Source organism: Nelumbo nucifera, chromosome 5 (genome assembly GCF_055504915.1).
Source record: "Nelumbo nucifera cultivar China Antique chromosome 5, China Antique-T2T, whole genome shotgun sequence".
Taxonomy (NCBI): domain Eukaryota; kingdom Viridiplantae; phylum Streptophyta; class Magnoliopsida; order Proteales; family Nelumbonaceae; genus Nelumbo; species Nelumbo nucifera.
The window spans coordinates 4,900,647-4,919,830 of NC_142653.1; the positions used below are offsets into that span (position 1 = coordinate 4,900,647).

General features: G+C 41.2%; 2 protein-coding genes across 3 annotated transcripts; one reads left to right on the forward strand and one right to left on the reverse strand.

The window, feature by feature from the left end:
- The first annotated feature begins 1,557 nt into the window (after window positions 1–1,557).
- On the forward strand, window positions 1,558–4,552 carry LOC104589106 (tubulin alpha-3 chain-like). The gene is made up of 4 exons (XM_010247297.3): window positions 1,558–1,993; window positions 2,964–3,198; window positions 3,285–3,655; window positions 3,752–4,552. Exons 1-4 carry the CDS (start codon window positions 1,901–1,903, stop codon window positions 4,406–4,408), a joined length of 1,356 nt encoding a protein of 451 aa, XP_010245599.1. The 5' UTR covers window positions 1,558–1,900; the 3' UTR covers window positions 4,409–4,552.
- A 1,568-nt stretch (window positions 4,553–6,120) lies between these two features.
- LOC104589107 (xylulose kinase 2-like) lies at window positions 6,121–18,503 on the reverse strand. 2 transcript variants are annotated; one of them, XM_010247298.3, is made up of 11 exons: window positions 18,269–18,503; window positions 17,468–18,122; window positions 17,290–17,378; window positions 16,204–16,268; window positions 15,227–15,282; window positions 9,574–9,694; window positions 9,413–9,487; window positions 9,277–9,330; window positions 8,500–8,594; window positions 8,206–8,380; window positions 6,121–6,582 (listed from the first exon to the last, which is right to left on the reverse strand). In XM_010247298.3, the coding sequence occupies exons 1-11, from the start codon at window positions 18,325–18,327 to the stop codon at window positions 6,350–6,352; spliced, it is 1,677 nt and encodes a 558-aa protein (XP_010245600.1). In that variant the 5' UTR covers window positions 18,328–18,503; the 3' UTR covers window positions 6,121–6,349. The 2 variants fall into 2 exon arrangements, with proteins under 2 accessions (XP_010245600.1, XP_088743451.1); XM_088887325.1 differs by having other exon boundaries at window positions 6,571–6,614.
- Between the last annotated feature and the right edge of the window lie 681 nt (window positions 18,504–19,184).

The window sequence follows — 19,184 nt, forward strand, 5'->3', positions numbered from 1 at the left end:
TAATATGCATATAATGTTTATTACAAATGCATCAGATTGAAACATTAATACATCAAATTAATGATAAAGTTTTACTCAACAACATTATATATAGATGTTGTTCATCCCAATGAAACACAAAATTTATAAAGAATAGAAGATGCCACTCTTAACAGATCTCCTATTTTGTGATAACCTAAAACCTACAAAAATAATTACTATTAATGGTTAGAAGTAAGTAAAGTTATTACGTTAACTTACTCAAATAACCATTGAATAAGAGAAGTCATTATATAAGATGATTATTAAATAACTTACATTTAAGCCTAAAAACATTTTTCTTCTTACTTTCTAGCTAAGACAAGATAAAGAAATTAGTTGAAAGCAAAATTTATCAACCAAGCACTAAAGTAACATGAATGCAAACATCTTTTACGCATGTTGAGTACCTCCACACACTTGTGCAATAATAAAACAATCGAACAATTCATAATGTGTCACAGTATTGCATACGACTAAGGACATGAGTTATAGACCCTACTTAACAATTGCATAAATGATAACATGCAATCCCAATGGCCAAATGCCCTTATAAGATCTGAGCCTAATTGACAAACATGTTTGGTGCCTGTGGCCAACTACAAAAATGATAATGTGTCGGGCTGTGTTGCCCTCATTGGTGAAAAATTTGGAGGTCGCCTCGGCATGGCCCACGACTCAGGCTCGTTCGAGCTCTTGCCCTGTCGTGCCATGGGCCGGGCTGGCCCGTGGGCCAGGTCAGGCCATGCATCGGGACAAAGCTATTTATTTTAAAAAATTGACAAACAATTTAAATTTTTAATTCTATATGAATTTTGTGTATAGAATTGCTTATACATACAATAATTAAATAAATTAATATAATAAAATAAAAAAATATTTATTTTATTAATATATTATATAATATATATTATTACATAATATCATATAAATATATAAAATATATATAAATAATATATGGGCCAGGCTGTGAGTTAGACCATACCAACCCGCGAACCCATTCGATCGTGCCGTGCTCTGCTGGTCCGTGGACCTAAAATCCCATGCCACCACGGCCCGCATGATCGTGACGGGCCAACATAAACATAACAGCGAATCTTGTCTTATTTATCAAAATTCATGCATGGGTGGATTTTGATTTGTCAAAACTGTTTCAACACCATACTTAGACCCTCTAGTTCAGAATTCATAGATTCACATAAATTGGTGCACGGATGTCAACGGGTATTACCACTTAGCTCGACCCACTGGCCACTGACATGTTGGACATTTCACAAATTTTCCTTGCGGTGGAAATTAACAAAGGAGTTACAATTATTTTCATTTTCGGTACAGAGCATTGAAGAATTGGATGCTGATCCCACGGTCTGGATGACTAGATCCATTGCGTAGGGATGGGGCATGGGATCGCCCACAGAAGAAAGTAAAACGTAAAGGTGACGGCCCACGGGAGAAGATATAGGGCTCCCATCTGAGGCAGCAGCGACAAAACGTGAATTTCAAAATTTAAAATTTAACCTAAATGACCGTAATGCCGTTAAGTGCAAAAGTGCGAGAGAGTCTTTTTACTCTTTTAATACACGGCAGTCCCTGCAAATTTATGGAAGAATCAGACCCGTTATAAGACAAAAATTGAAATCGGGCGGTAATGGTATCAACCAAGATCCTCCCTGCCACCCGTCCGTAACCACAGTTAGCTAACCACGGTTTCTTTCCCTCGTCTCTCTCCTCTCTTCCCAATATATAAGCGAAGCGAAATGTTCAGAACCTCGCACCAAAAGGGCGTCTTGATAAACGCCTATCTGGTTTGTGCTAGTTTTATCCTTCTCTCTACTCTTATCTTCTCTCACATTTTTTCGTTCGATTCTCTCCTCCCGCGAAAATGAGAGAGTGCATCTCAATTCACATTGGTCAGGCCGGTATCCAGGTCGGCAATGCATGCTGGGAACTTTACTGTCTCGAGCATGGCATCCAGGTACCATATCCAGATCTGTAACTTACTTCTGTTTTATTTGTTCTAGTTCTGTGTTTTCGTCCAGTTCTTTCAATTCTTTTTTTCGGTAGCATAGTTTTTTTTTTTTTTTTTTTTATCAGCCACCGTTTTCAAATGAAAATTCATTTTTCCTAGTTAAGGGTTCGACATTTCTCCAGATCTAGGGTTTTGCCTCGCCTAATGCATTTTCTTTAGAATAAATGCTAGATCTGTTTTGCTAAAGGCCCATATAGAGTTGTAGTTTTGCTTTATCTTCATTTATCTTGCTTGATATATGGTATATACGTCTAGAAGCGTTAGATCTCTATGTAATATGATTTTTTTGTTCCGTTTTGGCATTTTCTTTTATTCCGTCTTTGTGTTTAACCTGGATTATCAGCTTTCCCTTCATTTTACTCTCCAGATCTGGGACATTTCGTTCATTTGGATCGTAGATCCAGGAGGAATCTGTCCTTAATTTGCATTTTGACATTCTACTTTAGTTAACTATATTGTGTAGTTCTGCAGATCTACTTAGTTTTCTACTGCTCTACAATTTAGTTTTCGATGTGCTGAAACATACCCTGCTCCTGCCTAATTATCCCCCATTATTTGAAATCTTTACAGACATTGTTTTTTATCTAAGTCAAAATTGCAAAATTGTAGGTATCAACGCAGTGTGCTTCACTGCAACAGTAAAAGTTTTCCGTCTGCTTCTGTTATTCTTTTTTTTTTTTTTTTATGAATTCTGCTTCTGTTATTCTTTCCGAAATCCTTTGGTATCAACGCAGTGTTGCATCTTCTGTGCCTGATGATTTTCTAAGCAGACATCTCGCGCACGGAGGTGTGTTTGGTGAATTCTATGTTTTGGAGAAAAACCCAACAATTTGAATATTGCCTTGCTGCCTTTAATTTTGTGCATTTTCATCTTTCTTCGTTGGCTTTTCGTAATAGTAATTATCTCCTATTACAGCCTGATGGCCAAATGCCAAGTGACAAGACAGTTGGTGGGGGAGATGATGCATTCAACACCTTTTTCAGTGAAACTGGTGCTGGGAAACATGTTCCTCGCGCTGTATTTGTAGATCTTGAGCCCACCGTCATTGATGAAGTGAGAACTGGACAATACCGCCAGCTCTTCCACCCAGAACAACTTATCAGCGGCAAGGAGGACGCTGCCAACAATTTCGCCCGTGGTCACTATACTAGTGAGTACATCTCCTTTTTCATTATTGCCCTTGTGTCTCTTCTGTTAATAAAATATGGATTGTAACATCGAAATCTTCTTTTACAGTTGGTAAGGAGATTGTTGATCTTTGTCTGGACCGCATCCGTAAGCTGGCTGACAATTGCACTGGTCTCCAAGGCTTCCTTGTTTTCAATGCTGTTGGTGGAGGCACTGGCTCTGGTCTTGGTTCACTTCTCCTGGAGCGTCTTTCTGTTGACTATGGAAAGAAATCAAAGCTTGGTTTCACTGTTTATCCATCCCCTCAGGTTTCCACTTCAGTTGTTGAGCCCTACAACAGTGTCCTATCTACCCATTCCCTTCTCGAGCATACTGATGTTGCTGTGCTTCTTGACAACGAAGCCATTTACGACATCTGCAGGCGTTCTCTTGATATTGAGCGTCCCACTTACACCAACCTCAACCGCCTGGTCTCTCAGGTAATAGACGTTTTCTTGTCGTAAACATCAGAACTTGCTATGAAAATAATGTTGGAATAATAACATCATTAACTTATTTCTGCATGCTTGGTTCAGGTTATTTCATCCTTGACTGCCTCCCTGAGGTTTGATGGTGCCCTGAATGTTGATGTGACTGAGTTCCAGACCAACCTGGTTCCCTACCCCAGGATTCATTTCATGCTCTCATCGTATGCACCAGTAATCTCAGCCGAGAAGGCCTACCATGAGCAGCTATCGGTGGCTGAAATCACCAACAGCGCCTTTGAGCCATCATCTATGATGGCCAAGTGTGACCCTCGCCACGGCAAGTACATGGCATGCTGTCTGATGTACCGAGGTGATGTTGTGCCCAAAGATGTGAATGCTGCTGTTGCTACCATCAAGACCAAGAGAACCATCCAGTTTGTGGACTGGTGTCCCACTGGGTTCAAATGTGGTATCAACTATCAGCCACCAACTGTTGTTCCAGGGGGTGACTTGGCCAAGGTTCAGAGGGCTGTCTGCATGATCTCCAACTCCACCAGTGTTGCGGAGGTTTTCTCCCGAATTGACCACAAGTTCGATCTGATGTATGCTAAGCGTGCCTTTGTTCACTGGTATGTTGGTGAGGGCATGGAAGAGGGAGAGTTCTCTGAAGCTCGCGAGGATCTTGCAGCTTTGGAGAAGGATTATGAGGAGGTTGGCGCTGAATCTGCCGAGGGAGAAGATGGTGACGAGGGAGACGAGTACTGAGTGTGAACGAGTGTGGTTGGTTCATCAGTTTTAGTTTCTTCCATGTTTAGGTGGACGATGTGTTTTCGTTTTCTCGGATGCGCTATATGTTTTACTGAAGCAGCTTAGATTGTGTTAATGCTCTACGTGTAATCTTTTGTTTTACTTCTCCGATGCCATGCTATACTCCTAACTATTAGTAGAGGTTTCTTATACGCCCGCTGCACTCGCCAACACGACAATGGTCGTAGGCATAGCTTGCTTCTCTTACCTCTTGCCTCTCTCGTGTATCACTTTCCCACACACCTCTCATCTGTAAGAGTTGGCAATTCATCCTTCTGGCCACACCACCTCATTTATCTTATTAAAACCACTTCCTCTAGCTTACATCTTTTTTTTTGTTTTTTTTTTTTTTGAACAAAGCGAACATCTATTTAGCTTGTTGGGATAGACAACTAATCATGAAAAAAATTACCCCATGCAAATAAGTCTAGTGTGCATTAATTGGATAAACATCCCAATCGTTTTCCAATGACAACTAGGGGAAATATTCCCAATGCATGAGGGGCACGTTCTGTGGGGCGTCAATGTGAACTCTGGTGGCACGGAAAGAGGAATGGTGTTTCTCTCCGGTGATGGAAATGGGGTGGGGGCCGTGGAGGGAGAGGAGCTGGACATTACAGGCGGGAAGGGTTTTTCCAGAGTTCAAACATGTCCTGTATTTTGAAATTTGAATATTAAGATATGGAAATGATAGGATATTCAAAAAACATCTGATCAATCAACTGGAATCATATACTTGATAGCGAATCAAGTGTTATCCATACCATATCTTTTCCATGTCAGATTTTTCTAACTTGTATTTGCATCGTTAAAAACCAAAAAGTTAAATATTATTTAACTATTAACATGGGCTTGGAATGGGTAACGTGTCATAGTGAGGAAACTTCGCCCCAAGCAGCCTCGGGGAACGTAAGGACTAAGGAGCCTGTACCGTAGTCTGTAGTTGCTGTCCAAAACAAATCTTGAACAAATGAACAATGCAGCCAGGATCCTACAAGCGTTATGCCTTTCTACAAATTAATGTTTCTCGACAGAAGGGTTTCATAATCTTTCAAATGCAACTGAAACAATTCTCCAATGTTATGTGGATCGTCTACATGAATCCTACTCTCGTACCATACTCGTTGCTAAACCATGGGCGCTCTGAAATCATTTCAACAATTCGTTGGAAAAGATTGAAAATCTTTCAGAAATAAGAAAGTAGAATATAACTAGAAGTACAAGCTTGTTCTAACTTCATGAAGCTATTCTTGTGATTTGATGGGAGCTGTCCTCTTTATGAGCTTTAACCGGATAAGATGTGTTATATATATATATACATTATTTATTTATAAATATATTGTTTATATTGTATTTTTATAAAAACATATATATATGATAATAATTAAAAAAAATTGTATTTTTTGTTTTTCCTTTATTTAAATTGGTATATTTTATTTTTTCTTTTAACAATTTATTTATTTTTAAAGAAAATAAATCGGATCAAATCAGATCCGAAGATCCAATAAGATTCGAATTCAGATTGAGTTCTATCAGATCCAATCTGACATAAACAGTGTAGGATCGGATTTGAATATACCCTGCCCGTTTGCATCCCTATATCAGTTTTCTGGATTGCAGACTTACCTTGGTTGTGATCAAAGTCATAGTAGCTTAAGACGGTATGCTTCTCCTTGAACCAGTGTGTTGTAGTATCAGCTTGTGTTTCTGAACACAGTACGCTCAAATCCATGTCTCCATCTTACAAGTATTCTTCATTTTGTTCCTATTAACAGGATCTTAACATAAAACTCATCTAACAACTACAATCTATCACAGAAAAAGCACCTTCTATATATTTTCTTTAAATTATTGCTTAATTCCACTGTTGTGTGGTCTTTTTGTCTTTACTACGTAATTTTACCAGCGCCCCAACTTTTGAACAAGGTTCTCCTCAATATTCATTCTCTTTTTCATCAACAAGGTGTATTTGGAGTGAAGTTCAGGGTCTCCAGTTTTCATTGAAAGCTTGCAGCCAAGGGATGTTTTCTCTAATCTGTCCTCATACATGCATGAGATAGGCACGAAAGAGCGTTTGTTGTTGCAAAGCCATCCGTGTGCTGCCCTCAAGGCAGCACCCAGGGAAGCAGAGTCTGTCAAACATGGAATAAAGAGTAAGAAGCCTCTGCAACAGGTGGATGGAACATAAAATAGATAGCCATCAGGAGACTTGTAATAATTGCAAAATCATTCTTTACAAGATTCTACCATCTCTTCGTGAATCTGGGTGTGTGTACATTGGGGCTAAGAGCATCAACAAGTTGAGGTCTTAGGCTGAAGGTGATAAACCACGTCAAATAGTTGTACTTGGTAGTTGGTAGACCATTATAAGTACAAAAGAACTGTTTTAGTATCTTCAATGACAAACAAAACAGTCTAAATGCTACATAAGTTACCACACAGATAGTGTGTCCCAATTCCCAAACAAAATATGCACATATAGTTCTCCTGTACTAGGTATGGGATCATTAGCTAGTTTTCAGATCAGACCTAACTACAAACAAAAAACAGGTAGGTAGAAATGGTATTTAACCTTATGGTCTTAATTTCTCTCATTCAGACAAAAGATACTTATCAGAGCAAACGATAATGCAAAAACCTTGTTCATCTAGGAAGTCAAGTTATTTTTTCTTGCCTTGGCCATGGACGGCAAGTCCAAAAGGATAAATGAAATATGTGTTTCTGAAAAGGAGGAAGTTAATGGTGATAAGGATGAGTAACATGAGTTTGGATTTGGTCCTCACAGTACCATCCTCACACTGTTATCACAACTTTTTGCAGCCATGCATTGGGAACATCTAGGTACTAGTATGTTGTTTTCTTCGTGGAGAGATATTCCCAATGCACGGCTGCAGGGATTGTGAGGACAAAATCCGGTTTCGATAGGGATGCATGTGTGGGCCCACTGGCATTCACTATGCAGAGACAGCCAATCAGTGATTTTTTTGGTAAAAGGCCAAACACTGATTTGACTGATTTGCTTTTGGAAGCAGAACATTTGGAAGTGGAATGGCTCTGGAAGTTTCACAGTAAAATCCATGTTTCATCATCGGGTTCTCCACGCCCCCAGACTTCCCACACAAACTCATCTGGGATTGCAGGATTACCTCCAAGATATCTTTTCATACTTGGACTGCAGCCCTTAAAATCCCTTAAAAAAGAAAATCTCACCAAAAGGGGCATAACTGTGCCTTCACCCACTTGTGTTTTCTGCAACCTTGAGTCTTGAGATGGAGACGGTGAATCACCTTTTCTCCACTGCCCAGTCAACCATCAGAGCCAGGGACCCTTTACCCCATTTTCTGTTTAATACAATATCCATTGTTGAACGTTGTTTCTTAGGAAAAATCAGCTACATCCAATACTATATAGATTTTTGTATCCATAATACTTTTGCTGTTTTCTGATTGACTGTACCATACTGTACAGGGTCTTTCCCCTCTTTTTGATGACAAAAAAGATACCAGAAAGGCATGATATCCGAAAAAACTTACAACCGATGACTAGTATCATAAAAGTAGTAGCCAATCAGATGGTATTCATCAAAATTCACAGGGGGTTTTGATTGGTCAAAGCCTTTTTTGGTATCATACCTTTCTGACATCATAGATTTTCCCCATTTATAAATTTCTGGTTCAAATGTAATGTTTGAAGCAAAATGAAGTATATGAAGCAAATAGGAAAAGAAAAATAATGATCAAATGACAGTTGCTTACCTGGCCTTTGGACTGTATAGACGTCACTACCAAAGATGGAAGAAATTGATTTGAGAATGCTCTGGTTTGATGATGCCCCACCAGTTGCAATTATTCGTTTTGGAGGAGATGGCATCCCAAATCTTTCTGCATGAGCTCGCATTGAGAGAAACTGGCCTTCAATTATAGCTCGTACCTGAAAGTGGATATCAATGAATTAGCATATAATCCTATTTGCCTCATAACAACAAGAAAACTACATGAGGCTCCTTCACTGACAACATTAGAGGCTATGAATAATCCAAGGTCACCAACCTCTGAAGGAGCATCAAATTCCTCCACTTCATGCTCTTCCAACCCATTTAACGAGTCACTGGTGAAGTTTCTAAGAACATAACGATGGAAACCAACTGAATGCATACATAAATCATGTTAGAAAGTATGAGTGAATTAATAAATAAAATTGCTACTTTGTTCAGGACACATGCACATATGACCTCCATATTGCACTAGCCATGCTACAAAAGCAACACGAGATTTTCATCACCATCTAAAGAAATGTGATTGCTTTGATGGTTCCAACTGTTGGTTTAGTCAAACTTCACCAATATAAAACTACTATATGGTTGGTGTTAAGCATATGAATCATAGGTAGTTCACAGAGATTGGACCTATGATATTCGGACCAACATATTCTCCATAATGATAAAGAAATATTTTGACATGTTAGGATCTATGTTGATGCATGTATGCACACATGCATCACGCATGCAATTGTGTATATGAAAATGTGATATATATATATATATATATATATATATATATATATATATATATAGATTCAACTATGGTACTAAAAAGATATGATGTCAGAAAAACTTGTAACCAATTAACCAGTATCATAAAAGTGCTAACCAATCAGGTGGTATTCATCAAAATGCACGGGAGCTTTTGATTGGTCAAAGCCCTTCGGCTATCATACCTTTCTGGCATCATAAATTTACCCCATATTTATATATACTACACAGACATGCACACATACGATTTGATCAAGAAAATCTGTAGAAAAAAAGGAAAAGGCCAATTAGCCACCTGGAAGAGGAGGAAGAATTTCATGCTCCTTATAGTAGAATCCCAGCTTTCCATCTGTTCCAGAACGGAATAAGAAATTTAATATAACATATATAAATAATGCTCACATAAGCATAACAAAGGAAGAAAGAGAAACCATTTAGGGGAGGTGTTTTCTCCAGGAATTCATTGAAAACCTCCCAAGATTGCTCTGCACACTGGTTCCGTACATCTGGCACAACAGTCATAGTAGCATTAGGCACTCTCAACATGGAGAGGTAATTAATGTTTTCTCAAGATCTTATTTGGAGGTCATACCTTCACGAGTTAGAGATCCATTCTTGTAGCACAACATTACCATGTAACCTGCTGTATCAACAGGGTTAGGGAAAATATGTCCCTCTAAACAAGGTTGGGGCTCATTGGTTATCCCAAAAACCTGAATGAACAGCATGCAAAGATATTAAGCAAAACTCATCAAAGAACCAGCTTTATTAAGTTTAAGGGTATTGGTGAGATACCGCTCACCTCGGAAGCCCCTTCGAGGGTGGCTTAACCTCCTGAAACAGAAAGTGGAGAGGAAGAAGAGAAGGGAAAGTAGGAAAAGAGGGATTCAGTGAGAGAGAAACAGGGGATATTCATTCATGCCTTTCATTGTAAGAGTATGGCCTTATATAGCTGGCCTACAGGTGTAATCATAGAGGGAATATCCTCTGATTGGCAGGATAACTAACTCTGGGAAATATCATGGAGGGAATTTCCCTGAGTGTAACTAATTCTGAGGCTCTGTCGCCGGTCCTTTCTGCCTCCTTGAGTATTGCTGATGGGTAGTGGCCTGCTCCACTCCCTTTGTTGGGTTCGGGGAAGGTATTTGGGTCCCAACAATTCCTCCCTCCTTAGCATTGACCTTGCCCTCAAGGTCTAGGTTCGGGAACCTCTCATTCAGCCTTAGATAAGGTTCCCAAGTGGCATCTTCTGGGGGCAGCCCGGCCCATTCTACCTTGGCTTCTGGTACAACCTGCCCACCTCGTCGGACCCATCGAAAATCCACAATTTTGATGGGCTCTGTGTAAATTTCCCCTTCTTCAGTGAATTGGGGTAAGCTAGATGAGATAGCAGTATGATTTCCCACAGCCTTCTTGAGAAGAGAGATGTGAAACACCGGATGAAGCTCCGAGGTAGCAGGAGGTCCAATCTGTAAGCAACAAGGCCCACTCTTTTCAGCACCTTGTAGGGCCCATAATACCTGGGAGCTAGCTTGTGCCAAGCCCATCTTACCACTGAGACCTGGCGGTAAGGTTGGAGCTTAAGGTAGACAAAATCACCCACCTGAAACTCTAATGGGCAGTGGTGAGAGTCATAGCTTATTTTCATTCGTTGCTGGGCCTTTGTCAAATTGGCCTTGAGCAGTCTAAGGATCTCGTCTCTTTCTAGTAGGCGAGTCTCTACTTCTGCCACCTTGGACGACCCATATTCATAGGGTAATATGGGAGGGGGTTCTCTGCCGTATAGGGCCTTGAAGGGTGTCATCCCTGCAGCTGACTGATAAGTTGAGTTGTACCAGTATTCTGCCCACGGAAGCCAGTGGGCCCATTGTCTAGGCTTCTCCCCTATGAAGCATCTAAGGTAGGCTTCTAAGCATCGATTAATGACTTCAGTCTGTCCATCAGTTTGCGGGTGATAGCTGGTGGATGGGTGCAGTTGGGTTCCTTGCAATCTGAAGCACTCCTCTAAAATGAACTTAGGAAGACAGGGTCACGGTCCGAGACAATGGATCTTGGTGTTCCATGCAGTTTTGCCACGTCCCGTATGAAAATGTCGGCCACCATTGCTCCAGTGTAAGGGTGAGGCAAAGCAGAGAAATGGCTATACTTGGTGAGGTGGTCAACCACTACCATGATGACCTCTTTTCCTGCAGAACGAGGAAGTCCTGTGATGAAATCCATGGAGAGGTCTTCCCACACTTGCTCTGGAATCTTGAGGGGTTGTAGAAGGCCCGCGGGTGACTGTGAGGAGTATTTCTGCTGTTGGCAAGTTGGGCATTCTAATACATAGTGCAACACATCCTTGCGCATTCCTACCCAATGGTAGTGGCTGCTGAGTCTTTTTAGGGTCCGTAGAACCCCTGAATGTCCTCCCAACGCGGAATCATGAAACAACCGTAGCAGTTCAGTTTTGTGGGTGGAATTTGGAGCAACCACAAACCTACCCTTGAAGAAAAGATCAGGTCCCACAATTTGGTAACCCGGAACCTGAGAAGGGTCACGTTTCCACTTCTCCCTAATGTCTTGCAGCTGTGGATCAGATCTGGCTTCTTGCCGTATAGCTTCAAATAAGGGAAAACTGGGCTGAGAGCAGGTTAGTTGGGCCAGCTCTTCTACCCGTGATAAGGCATCAGCTACTTTGTTGGCAGGCCCAGGTTTATACTCGATGTGGTAGTCGAATCCCATTAGATTACTAAGCCATTTTTGCTGCTCCGGGGTGTGCACCCTTTGTTCTGCTATGTACTTCAAACTTCGTTGGTTTGTCTTTATGATAAATTGGCGTCCCAATAGGTATGTACTGCCATTACCACGGCCATCATTTCCCTGACATAGGTGGACTGATTTTGGTGAGCTGCTGAGAGAGCCTTGCTGAAATAAGCAATGGGTTGCCCCTTCTGCATCAGAACGGCCCCCACTCCGACACCCGATGCATCACACTCTATCTCAAAGGGCTGAGAGAAATCCGGAAGAGTGAGGACTGGAGGGCTAGAAACTGCTATCTTCAAGTCTTCAAAGGCCCGTTGGGCATCATCAGCCCAACCAAAAGAATCCTTCTTTAACAGGCGTGTTAGAGGGGCAGCCATAAGCCCATACCCCTTAATGAAGCGCCTATAATAACCGGTAAGCCCAAGAAAACCCCTGAGAGCTTTATAGTAGTGGGCTTGGGCCATTTTTGGATGGCATCTATCTTTTCTGGGTCTGCCATGACCCGCCCTGTAGCAACCACATGGCCTAAGTACCGAATCTGTCTTTGTCCAAAGGAGCACTTTGTCAATTTGGCATGCAACTGGTGCTCTCTCAGAATTGTGAGGGTAAGTTTCAGATGTTTCATATGGGTGCCCCAATCCTTGCTGTAAACCAAGATGTCATCGAAAAATACCAGAATAAATTGCCTTAGGAAAGGCCTGAAGATGTCATTCATGAGGGCCTGAAAGGTGGAGGGGGCGTTGGTAAGACCAAACGGCATAACCAGAAACTCATAATGGCCATCGTGGGTCCTAAGGGCTGTCTTGTGGATATCAGCCTGGTGAATGCGGATATGATGATACCCGGACCGCAGGTCCAGTTTGGAGAACACTTGTGCTTCCCGTAACTCATCCAGCAGTTCATCAATGAGGGGTATTGGGAATTTGTCCTTCACTGTAATCTGATTCAGGGCCCGGTAATCTACGCAAAACCGCCAACTACCATCCTTCTTCTTCACTAGGAGTACGGGGGATGAAAACGGGCTGGTGCTGGTCTATATATGCCCCTTGTCCATTAGCTCTTTTACTGCCTTCTCAATTTCCAGCTTTTGGAAATAAGGGTATCTATATGGCCTCACATTGGCTGGTTTGGAATCTGGTAAGAGGGGTATCTGATGGTCATGGGCCCGGGGTGGAGGTAACTGCTTCGGTTCCTTGAATATGTCACCAAACTGATCAAGGATCGATCTTAGGGTCTGGTGTTGGGCTTCAGTGGGTTGGTCACAGTCCCGGTTGTTTAAAATTGGAACGGTGGGCCGAATGCCTAAGTGCAAAAACAAGGGCTGTCCAGTATCCTTGGAGGCCCGTATTATAGAGGTTAAAGTATCACCTCGGGGACTAGGGGGCCGCACCCCTTGCAAATGGCAGGTTTGTCCATTTTGGCAAAAATCCATTGTCATTCTGGCCCAATCACACAGTGCAGGACCTAGGCCACGTAACCAATGGATTCCCAAAATAATATCAGCCCTCGAGAATTCCAATGGGTGGAGATCTACCACGAAATTATGGCCCTGTACGAGGATCCTTTCCTTCTTACATACACCATCACATAACATCTGATTCCCATTAGCCACATGGATTGAAAAGAGAGGAGTGAGGTGTATAGTCATACCTAGTTGCTTTGCCAAACGACAAGTGATGAAATTCAAAGTAGAGCCACTGTCAATCAAAACCATCACAGATCGGCCAGCCAATCTTCCTTCTACTCGCATGGACTGAAGAGGGTTGAGGCCCATGAGAGCGTGTAGGGAGATCTCGGCTCCAACAGGTTCTGGTTCGCCTGATATCAACTCACAGTCTTCGATGTGCTCTGGTTCTGTCCCCTCCGGTTCTCCCTCTGTTTGAAGGAGAAATACTCGTTGGACCCGGCACTTATGGCCCGACCCAAACTTATCATCACAGTTGTAACAGAGGCCCTTCTCGCGTTGGGCCTGCATCTCAGCCCACGAGAGGCGCTTGAAAGGCACAGTGGGCCTGGGCAAGATGGGCTTCTGAGAATCCCCAACTTGTTTCTGGGGTTGCTGTTCAGCTTGCTAGAGAGCCCTCACATTCGGATAGGATGGCTTGCTGGTCCTGCGCATGCTATCAATCTTCTCTTCTTGCAAGCGAGCCATACCCACCGCCGCCATGACTGTCGCTAGTCAAAGAGCTCTCACTTCCAGGCAGATGTCTTCTCTGAGACCTCCCACAAAACACCCAACCAAGGCCTTCTCCGGCCATCCATGTACTCAGGTCGCCATTCTTTCGAACTTGAGCTGGTAGTATGCTACTGTCCCAGTCTGTTTTAGTCGAGTGAGGAGTTCGTCGTAATCCACGAATGCCGCTGGCCCAAAATGGATGCACAAAGCTTCTGTGAACTCCGCCCAAGTTACCTGAGGATGGGTTTGTCGATACCCCTGGAGCCAGAGAATAATGTCTCCTTCTAGGTGAATGGAGGCGATGGCGACGTGCTGGTGTGCAGGGGTTTCATGATACTCGAAGAATCTCTCTGCTCTGAAGATCCAAGGAATGAGATCTCCACTGGAATAGTTTGGAAAATTGATTTTAGTAACCTTTCCGGCAGGGTAACCCCCAGTTCCCTGGCTACCGAAAACAGAGGCATCGGCCCCTGTTGGCTGACTGGTCTCGCCGGACTGTTGTTGGGAGGCGAGGTTAGAGATGACCACCTTGAGGTCCCTGAGTTCGTTCAGTACTTGGTGGAACCCAATCTCAAGTTGGTCGACTCTATCTTCCATGGTAGAGGATCTTGTCTGTGGCATAGCTGGTCTGCAACCCTGCTCTGATACCAACCTGGTGAGATACCGCTCACCCTGGAAGCCCCTTTGAGGGTGGCTTAACCTCCTGAAACAGAAAGTGGAGAGGAAGAAGAGAAGGGAAGGTAGGAAAAGAGGGATTCAGTGAGAGAGAAACATGGGATATTCATTCATGCCTTTCATTGTAAGAGTATGGCCTTATATAGCTGGCCTACAGGTGTAATCATAGAGGGAATATCCTCTGATTGGTAGGATAACTAACTCTGGGAAATATCATGGAGGGAATATCTTCTGTCGGCAGAATCACCCTCTCTGTGTGTAACTAATTCTGAGGCTCTGTCGCCTGTCCTTTCTGCCTCCTTGAGTACTGCTGATGGGTAGTGGCCTGCTCCACTCCCTTTGTTGGGTTTGGGGAAGGTATTTGGGTCCCAACAGGTATCTCCATAGAGGAAATCCTATATTCCATCCTTCCATGTTATATAGAATGACATGACTTCTCAACATCAGTTTTACACATTGTGGATTCACCATTCTTAGTGTGATCTCCTGTACTGACATTAAATCAATGGGAGAGTTCTTACTACGATGTATATTCTCCAAGCAGGGAGAATGAATATAATCAATAAGGTTACAAATTTGGGTACTCGATTTGAAGAATTTCAATATTAATACATGACCAAATAATATAAGATATTGTAATTTAGCTTACTGTGTCACTGGTGCCAAGACTAATTGCTAAATCCCCTGGAGAGTTAAGGGTCAGACCTGCAAAGTTCACCATGTGCTATACAGAGTGAGAAACTGAAACATAGAATGCATAGGAGAAAATGATCATTCAATAATGGTGTTAAATCTACCCAGAAACAGAGAACCAAAGTTGAGAGTTGATATTGTTGTATGTTGTTCTTTTTCATTTTCTGAAATAGCAGTTGTCTTTCTTTTTAAAAAAAAAATCATGCATATTGGTGAAGACCCCCTTAAACTATAAGTAGGCCCTAGCACCAATGCATGTAAAAATGAAACTGAAGAACTACATATGAATGTATTCAGCTTCCAGAGTAGTGTTTATTGTTTAAGTTATCAGACAATCATAAACAGGGTTTCTAAACCACATTTTAAACCCACTATGTGCTAGGGGAAGCTTCAATTCTATCCGTCAAGATGTTTTATTGTTTACTGTTCCAACTTTAATAAAGTAAGGAAAGGATAGAAGAAAGAAAGAGAAGAAGATAGCAAGAGAAAGGGAAGGGAAAGAGAAGAAAAGGAGAAGAAAAGAGGGAAGACTAGAAAGGAGAAATCTGTTCACTTCTCCTTACTGTCGAACCAGGTTGTATTAGCATTCTACTAAGGCTGAGATGACTACAATACCCTTAGGAAAGTTACAGCAGATATAAGAGAAAAAAAATAACATGAAAAAGACAATACTGCCCCTGTTAACTACTTCTAACAATTCTTCTGAGAAAAGGCATAGAAAATGATTTTACTACCTAAATGAAATAAGCAACCCATCAAAAACAAATTACAACTGTCTAAACCAGTAGTAACATGATACTATTTTTAGAGAAATATTATAAAGTAATTAATAATTAGAAATAGATAATATTTAGATACTAGAAAATTTTAATAAGAGATAAAGCTGATGTTGACTCTGTCAATTTGTGAACTGTGATAGAGAAAATTGATCACCTGCCAAGCTGTTTGGATTGTCTCCAGACCACTGAATTATCAAACAGTTCTTGTTGAAGTGGAACCTGAAGCAGCTCAAAGAAGCTGTAATTGTAAGCTTTAAAGTGTAAAAAAGGGGATCACCAACAAAAGAGTGTAAAAAGGGAGCAAAAAGCATATTTTGCCAGTACACTAAAGAGGATTATAAGGACATATTGTAAGCTTCAAAAAATAGTTCCTCAAGGTATCATTGATAGCAGAGCTTATAGATACACCTATATCATGACTTGAGTGTCAATTTCACATATTGACATAAAATGAGGAGGCACAAAATGCACAGTTGTGCACAGTTTATGATTATGCCATCAATTTTATATTAGGCTAAGCAAAAAGATATATACATCAAGCTTCAAGTTGGTGTTAACCAGAAGTGGTTTTCCTTCAGTTCAGTGATAGTTCAAATATAGATAAAAGTTGTTCACTATGGGTATAATGATGTTGTATATCTACCAAAAAGAACACAAATTCATTCACTGCAGAGCGACTCAAGTGAAATTGACTATAGTCTTTACAGAGTTCAACATAACAATCAAGTTGCACCACAAATATTGACTTTGCTGATATTGGGTTGTTTTTGTTTTTACCTACTGGCAAATTCCCCTAAATCTTTGACAGTAGTTAGTTGCATTCTAACATTAGTCATTGGCAGTGACAATGGAGGAGCATTAGATCATCATCATCATCTATGCCTTATCCCAACTATATGGAGTCGGCTACATGAATCCTGTTTTGTCAATCATATCTATACTTCTATTTAAAGCCATATCCATTGTTAAATTATTAGTAATTAGTGTTGAACAATCCAAAAACTGCATCTTTATAGATGTCTTATTGGTATCTCTTTTCTTTGTATATTGAGTATTTTATTACTTTAATATTTTTAGTGCATGAAAATATATAAAAATATTCAGAATTCAGTTAATATATGTAAATTGACCAGAGTCAGGATTTCAGACCAGAAGAAATCAGAAGGCTTAGCGTTAGCAGTTCCTAGAAGAGATCTTGGACATTTCAACGTTTCCATGAAACAAAAAGTGGACAACTGACCTCTCCACAAAATAAGGGGCAATGAAACCAGCAATAGCATGGGCAGGTGCTAATTGTCCCAGCTTTTCTTCTAATCCTGGTGCAGTAGCCTATAACAAGCATTATGAGGGTAAGGTCACAATTGATATATGTCAATAGAGATATGTTAGAGCACTCGATCAGATTATAAGAAACGGACCTCCAAAGAAATTTTAGACCAGACACGATGTTTGATATCCATTAAATTCATCCCCGCTCCATCAGTCTCATCGATACTAGCGTAAGCTCCAATAAGAAGAGATGCCATGAAGGAACTAACAAGGGAGATCCTCTCAGTCTCACGATAAACATCTGGCTGCTTCTCGAATATCTTCCGGATTTGTGGGCCTGTGTACCTCTCATGTGCACGGGACCCTGTAAGCCGGGACAACTCCAGTGCACCTCCAACAGCTTTCTCTATCTCCTTACACTGATCGGTGGTGCTGCTATCCATCCAAATGGGTGATTCCTTAATGGAAAATGCGTTTCCAAGCTGATCCACTAATGGTTTCCTGGCATCTAGAGAACCCAGTATGGCAGAACTGCCATTCTTCCAGTACACACTACCGTGTTGCTGTCCGCTGCCAGAAACGGCAGCAATCCTTCCGAAGTCCAACTTGGACTTGGCGAATTTCCCAAGCAGGAGGTCCAGAGCTTCCACCCACATCAATGTGGGGGAGACAATTCTGCCGTTCTCAGATGGGTCTCGGTAGACTCCATCCTTTGTCTTGTAATGGGGCAATTCAGAATCAAAATGCACTATCTCAGAAGCCACAATGTTGAGGTTGGAGTCTAGAACCGTCGCCTTGAGAGACCTAAATTATCAAATTCCAAGAGAAATCAATTATAGGGTTCTGACTGTGAAGTTATTCTTTCGAATTAAAGATCGGGACAGAGAAATATAGAATAGGAGAAAATCGGGAAAGCAAAAACGCAAGGTAAGAAATCAAAACCAACTTACTGAGTAGAACTGTCGAATCCAAGAAAAAGAGAATCTTGAGGGAGAGAATAATCCTCCATGGACGAGTAATCTACAGAAAACACGTATCACCTAGCGAGTCTTCAGGCACAGGATGATGGAAGACTGAAGAGTCAAACTATTAATTCAATTCATCCTTGCCCAATATATCGAATTTGGAGTTTGGACCGAAAACGGATTATCGTTTATCAGAATTGGAAGAAAATTGGTGACCCTGGGGAATGGGGTTGGTTCAACTTCAACCTATTCGAGAGTAGGTACCAATAATTGACCTAAACGTGTCTCTCCCTCCTAGTCATTATGCGTCTATTTGGTATCGATGGCGTTGCTCCAGAAAATGGCGTTACATCAGGGCCACGTTGGAAAAAAATGGTGTTCCATTAAACACTTTGTTTAAAACTATTTTTCCATAAAAAACGGTACTTCATGCCATGCCTTAGAAATTGGGAAGGCATGACTAGGAGCGCCGAATTTGACGTTTACCGGAGCTGCAACTCGTTGCTGCCAATAGAGATATGAGGTGGCAGAGATAGGGGGCATAACGTGGCACTGGATAATAGGTACTGGTGCTGAAAACGTTTCTTGGAGCATTGTACCAAACGGAAAACTTTGTTGTTGCTCTAGAAAACACCCTACCTAGCAGTAACATTTCCAAACAAAAAAAAAAGACACTGTTTTCTTAGAAAAGGTGCTTCCAACCCACACATCAGCATTACTGTTTTATGAGAAAACGATATTGTATCTACAATATGGATGCCAAATATATATCTTTACTATAAAAAGTATGAATAGCCTCAAGAATATTTCTGGAATTTTTTGAAGACAAAAATTACCCCTCTATATTTAAATTTATTGATAAAAAATGAGGGCAAATAGGGTAGTTGGTTATTGATATTAA

Coding starts and splice junctions, on each gene's coding strand:
- LOC104589106 (XM_010247297.3), top strand. CDS start 1,901: ATGAGAGAGTGCATCTCAATTCACATTGGTCAGGCCGGTATCCAGGTC. Junction 1,994..2,963: donor GTCTCGAGCATGGCATCCAG/GTACCATATCCA, acceptor CTCCTATTACAG/CCTGATGGCCAAATGCCAAG. Junction 3,656..3,751: donor TCAACCGCCTGGTCTCTCAG/GTAATAGACGTT, acceptor TGCTTGGTTCAG/GTTATTTCATCCTTGACTGC.
- LOC104589107 (XM_010247298.3), bottom strand. CDS start 18,327: ATGGAGGATTATTCTCTCCCTCAAGATTCTCTTTTTCTTGGATTCGAC. Junction 18,123..18,268: donor GGATTCGACAGTTCTACTCA/GTAAGTTGGTTT, acceptor TTGATAATTTAG/GTCTCTCAAGGCGACGGTTC. Junction 8,381..8,499: donor AATTTGATGCTCCTTCAGAG/GTTGGTGACCTT, acceptor ATCCACTTTCAG/GTACGAGCTATAATTGAAGG.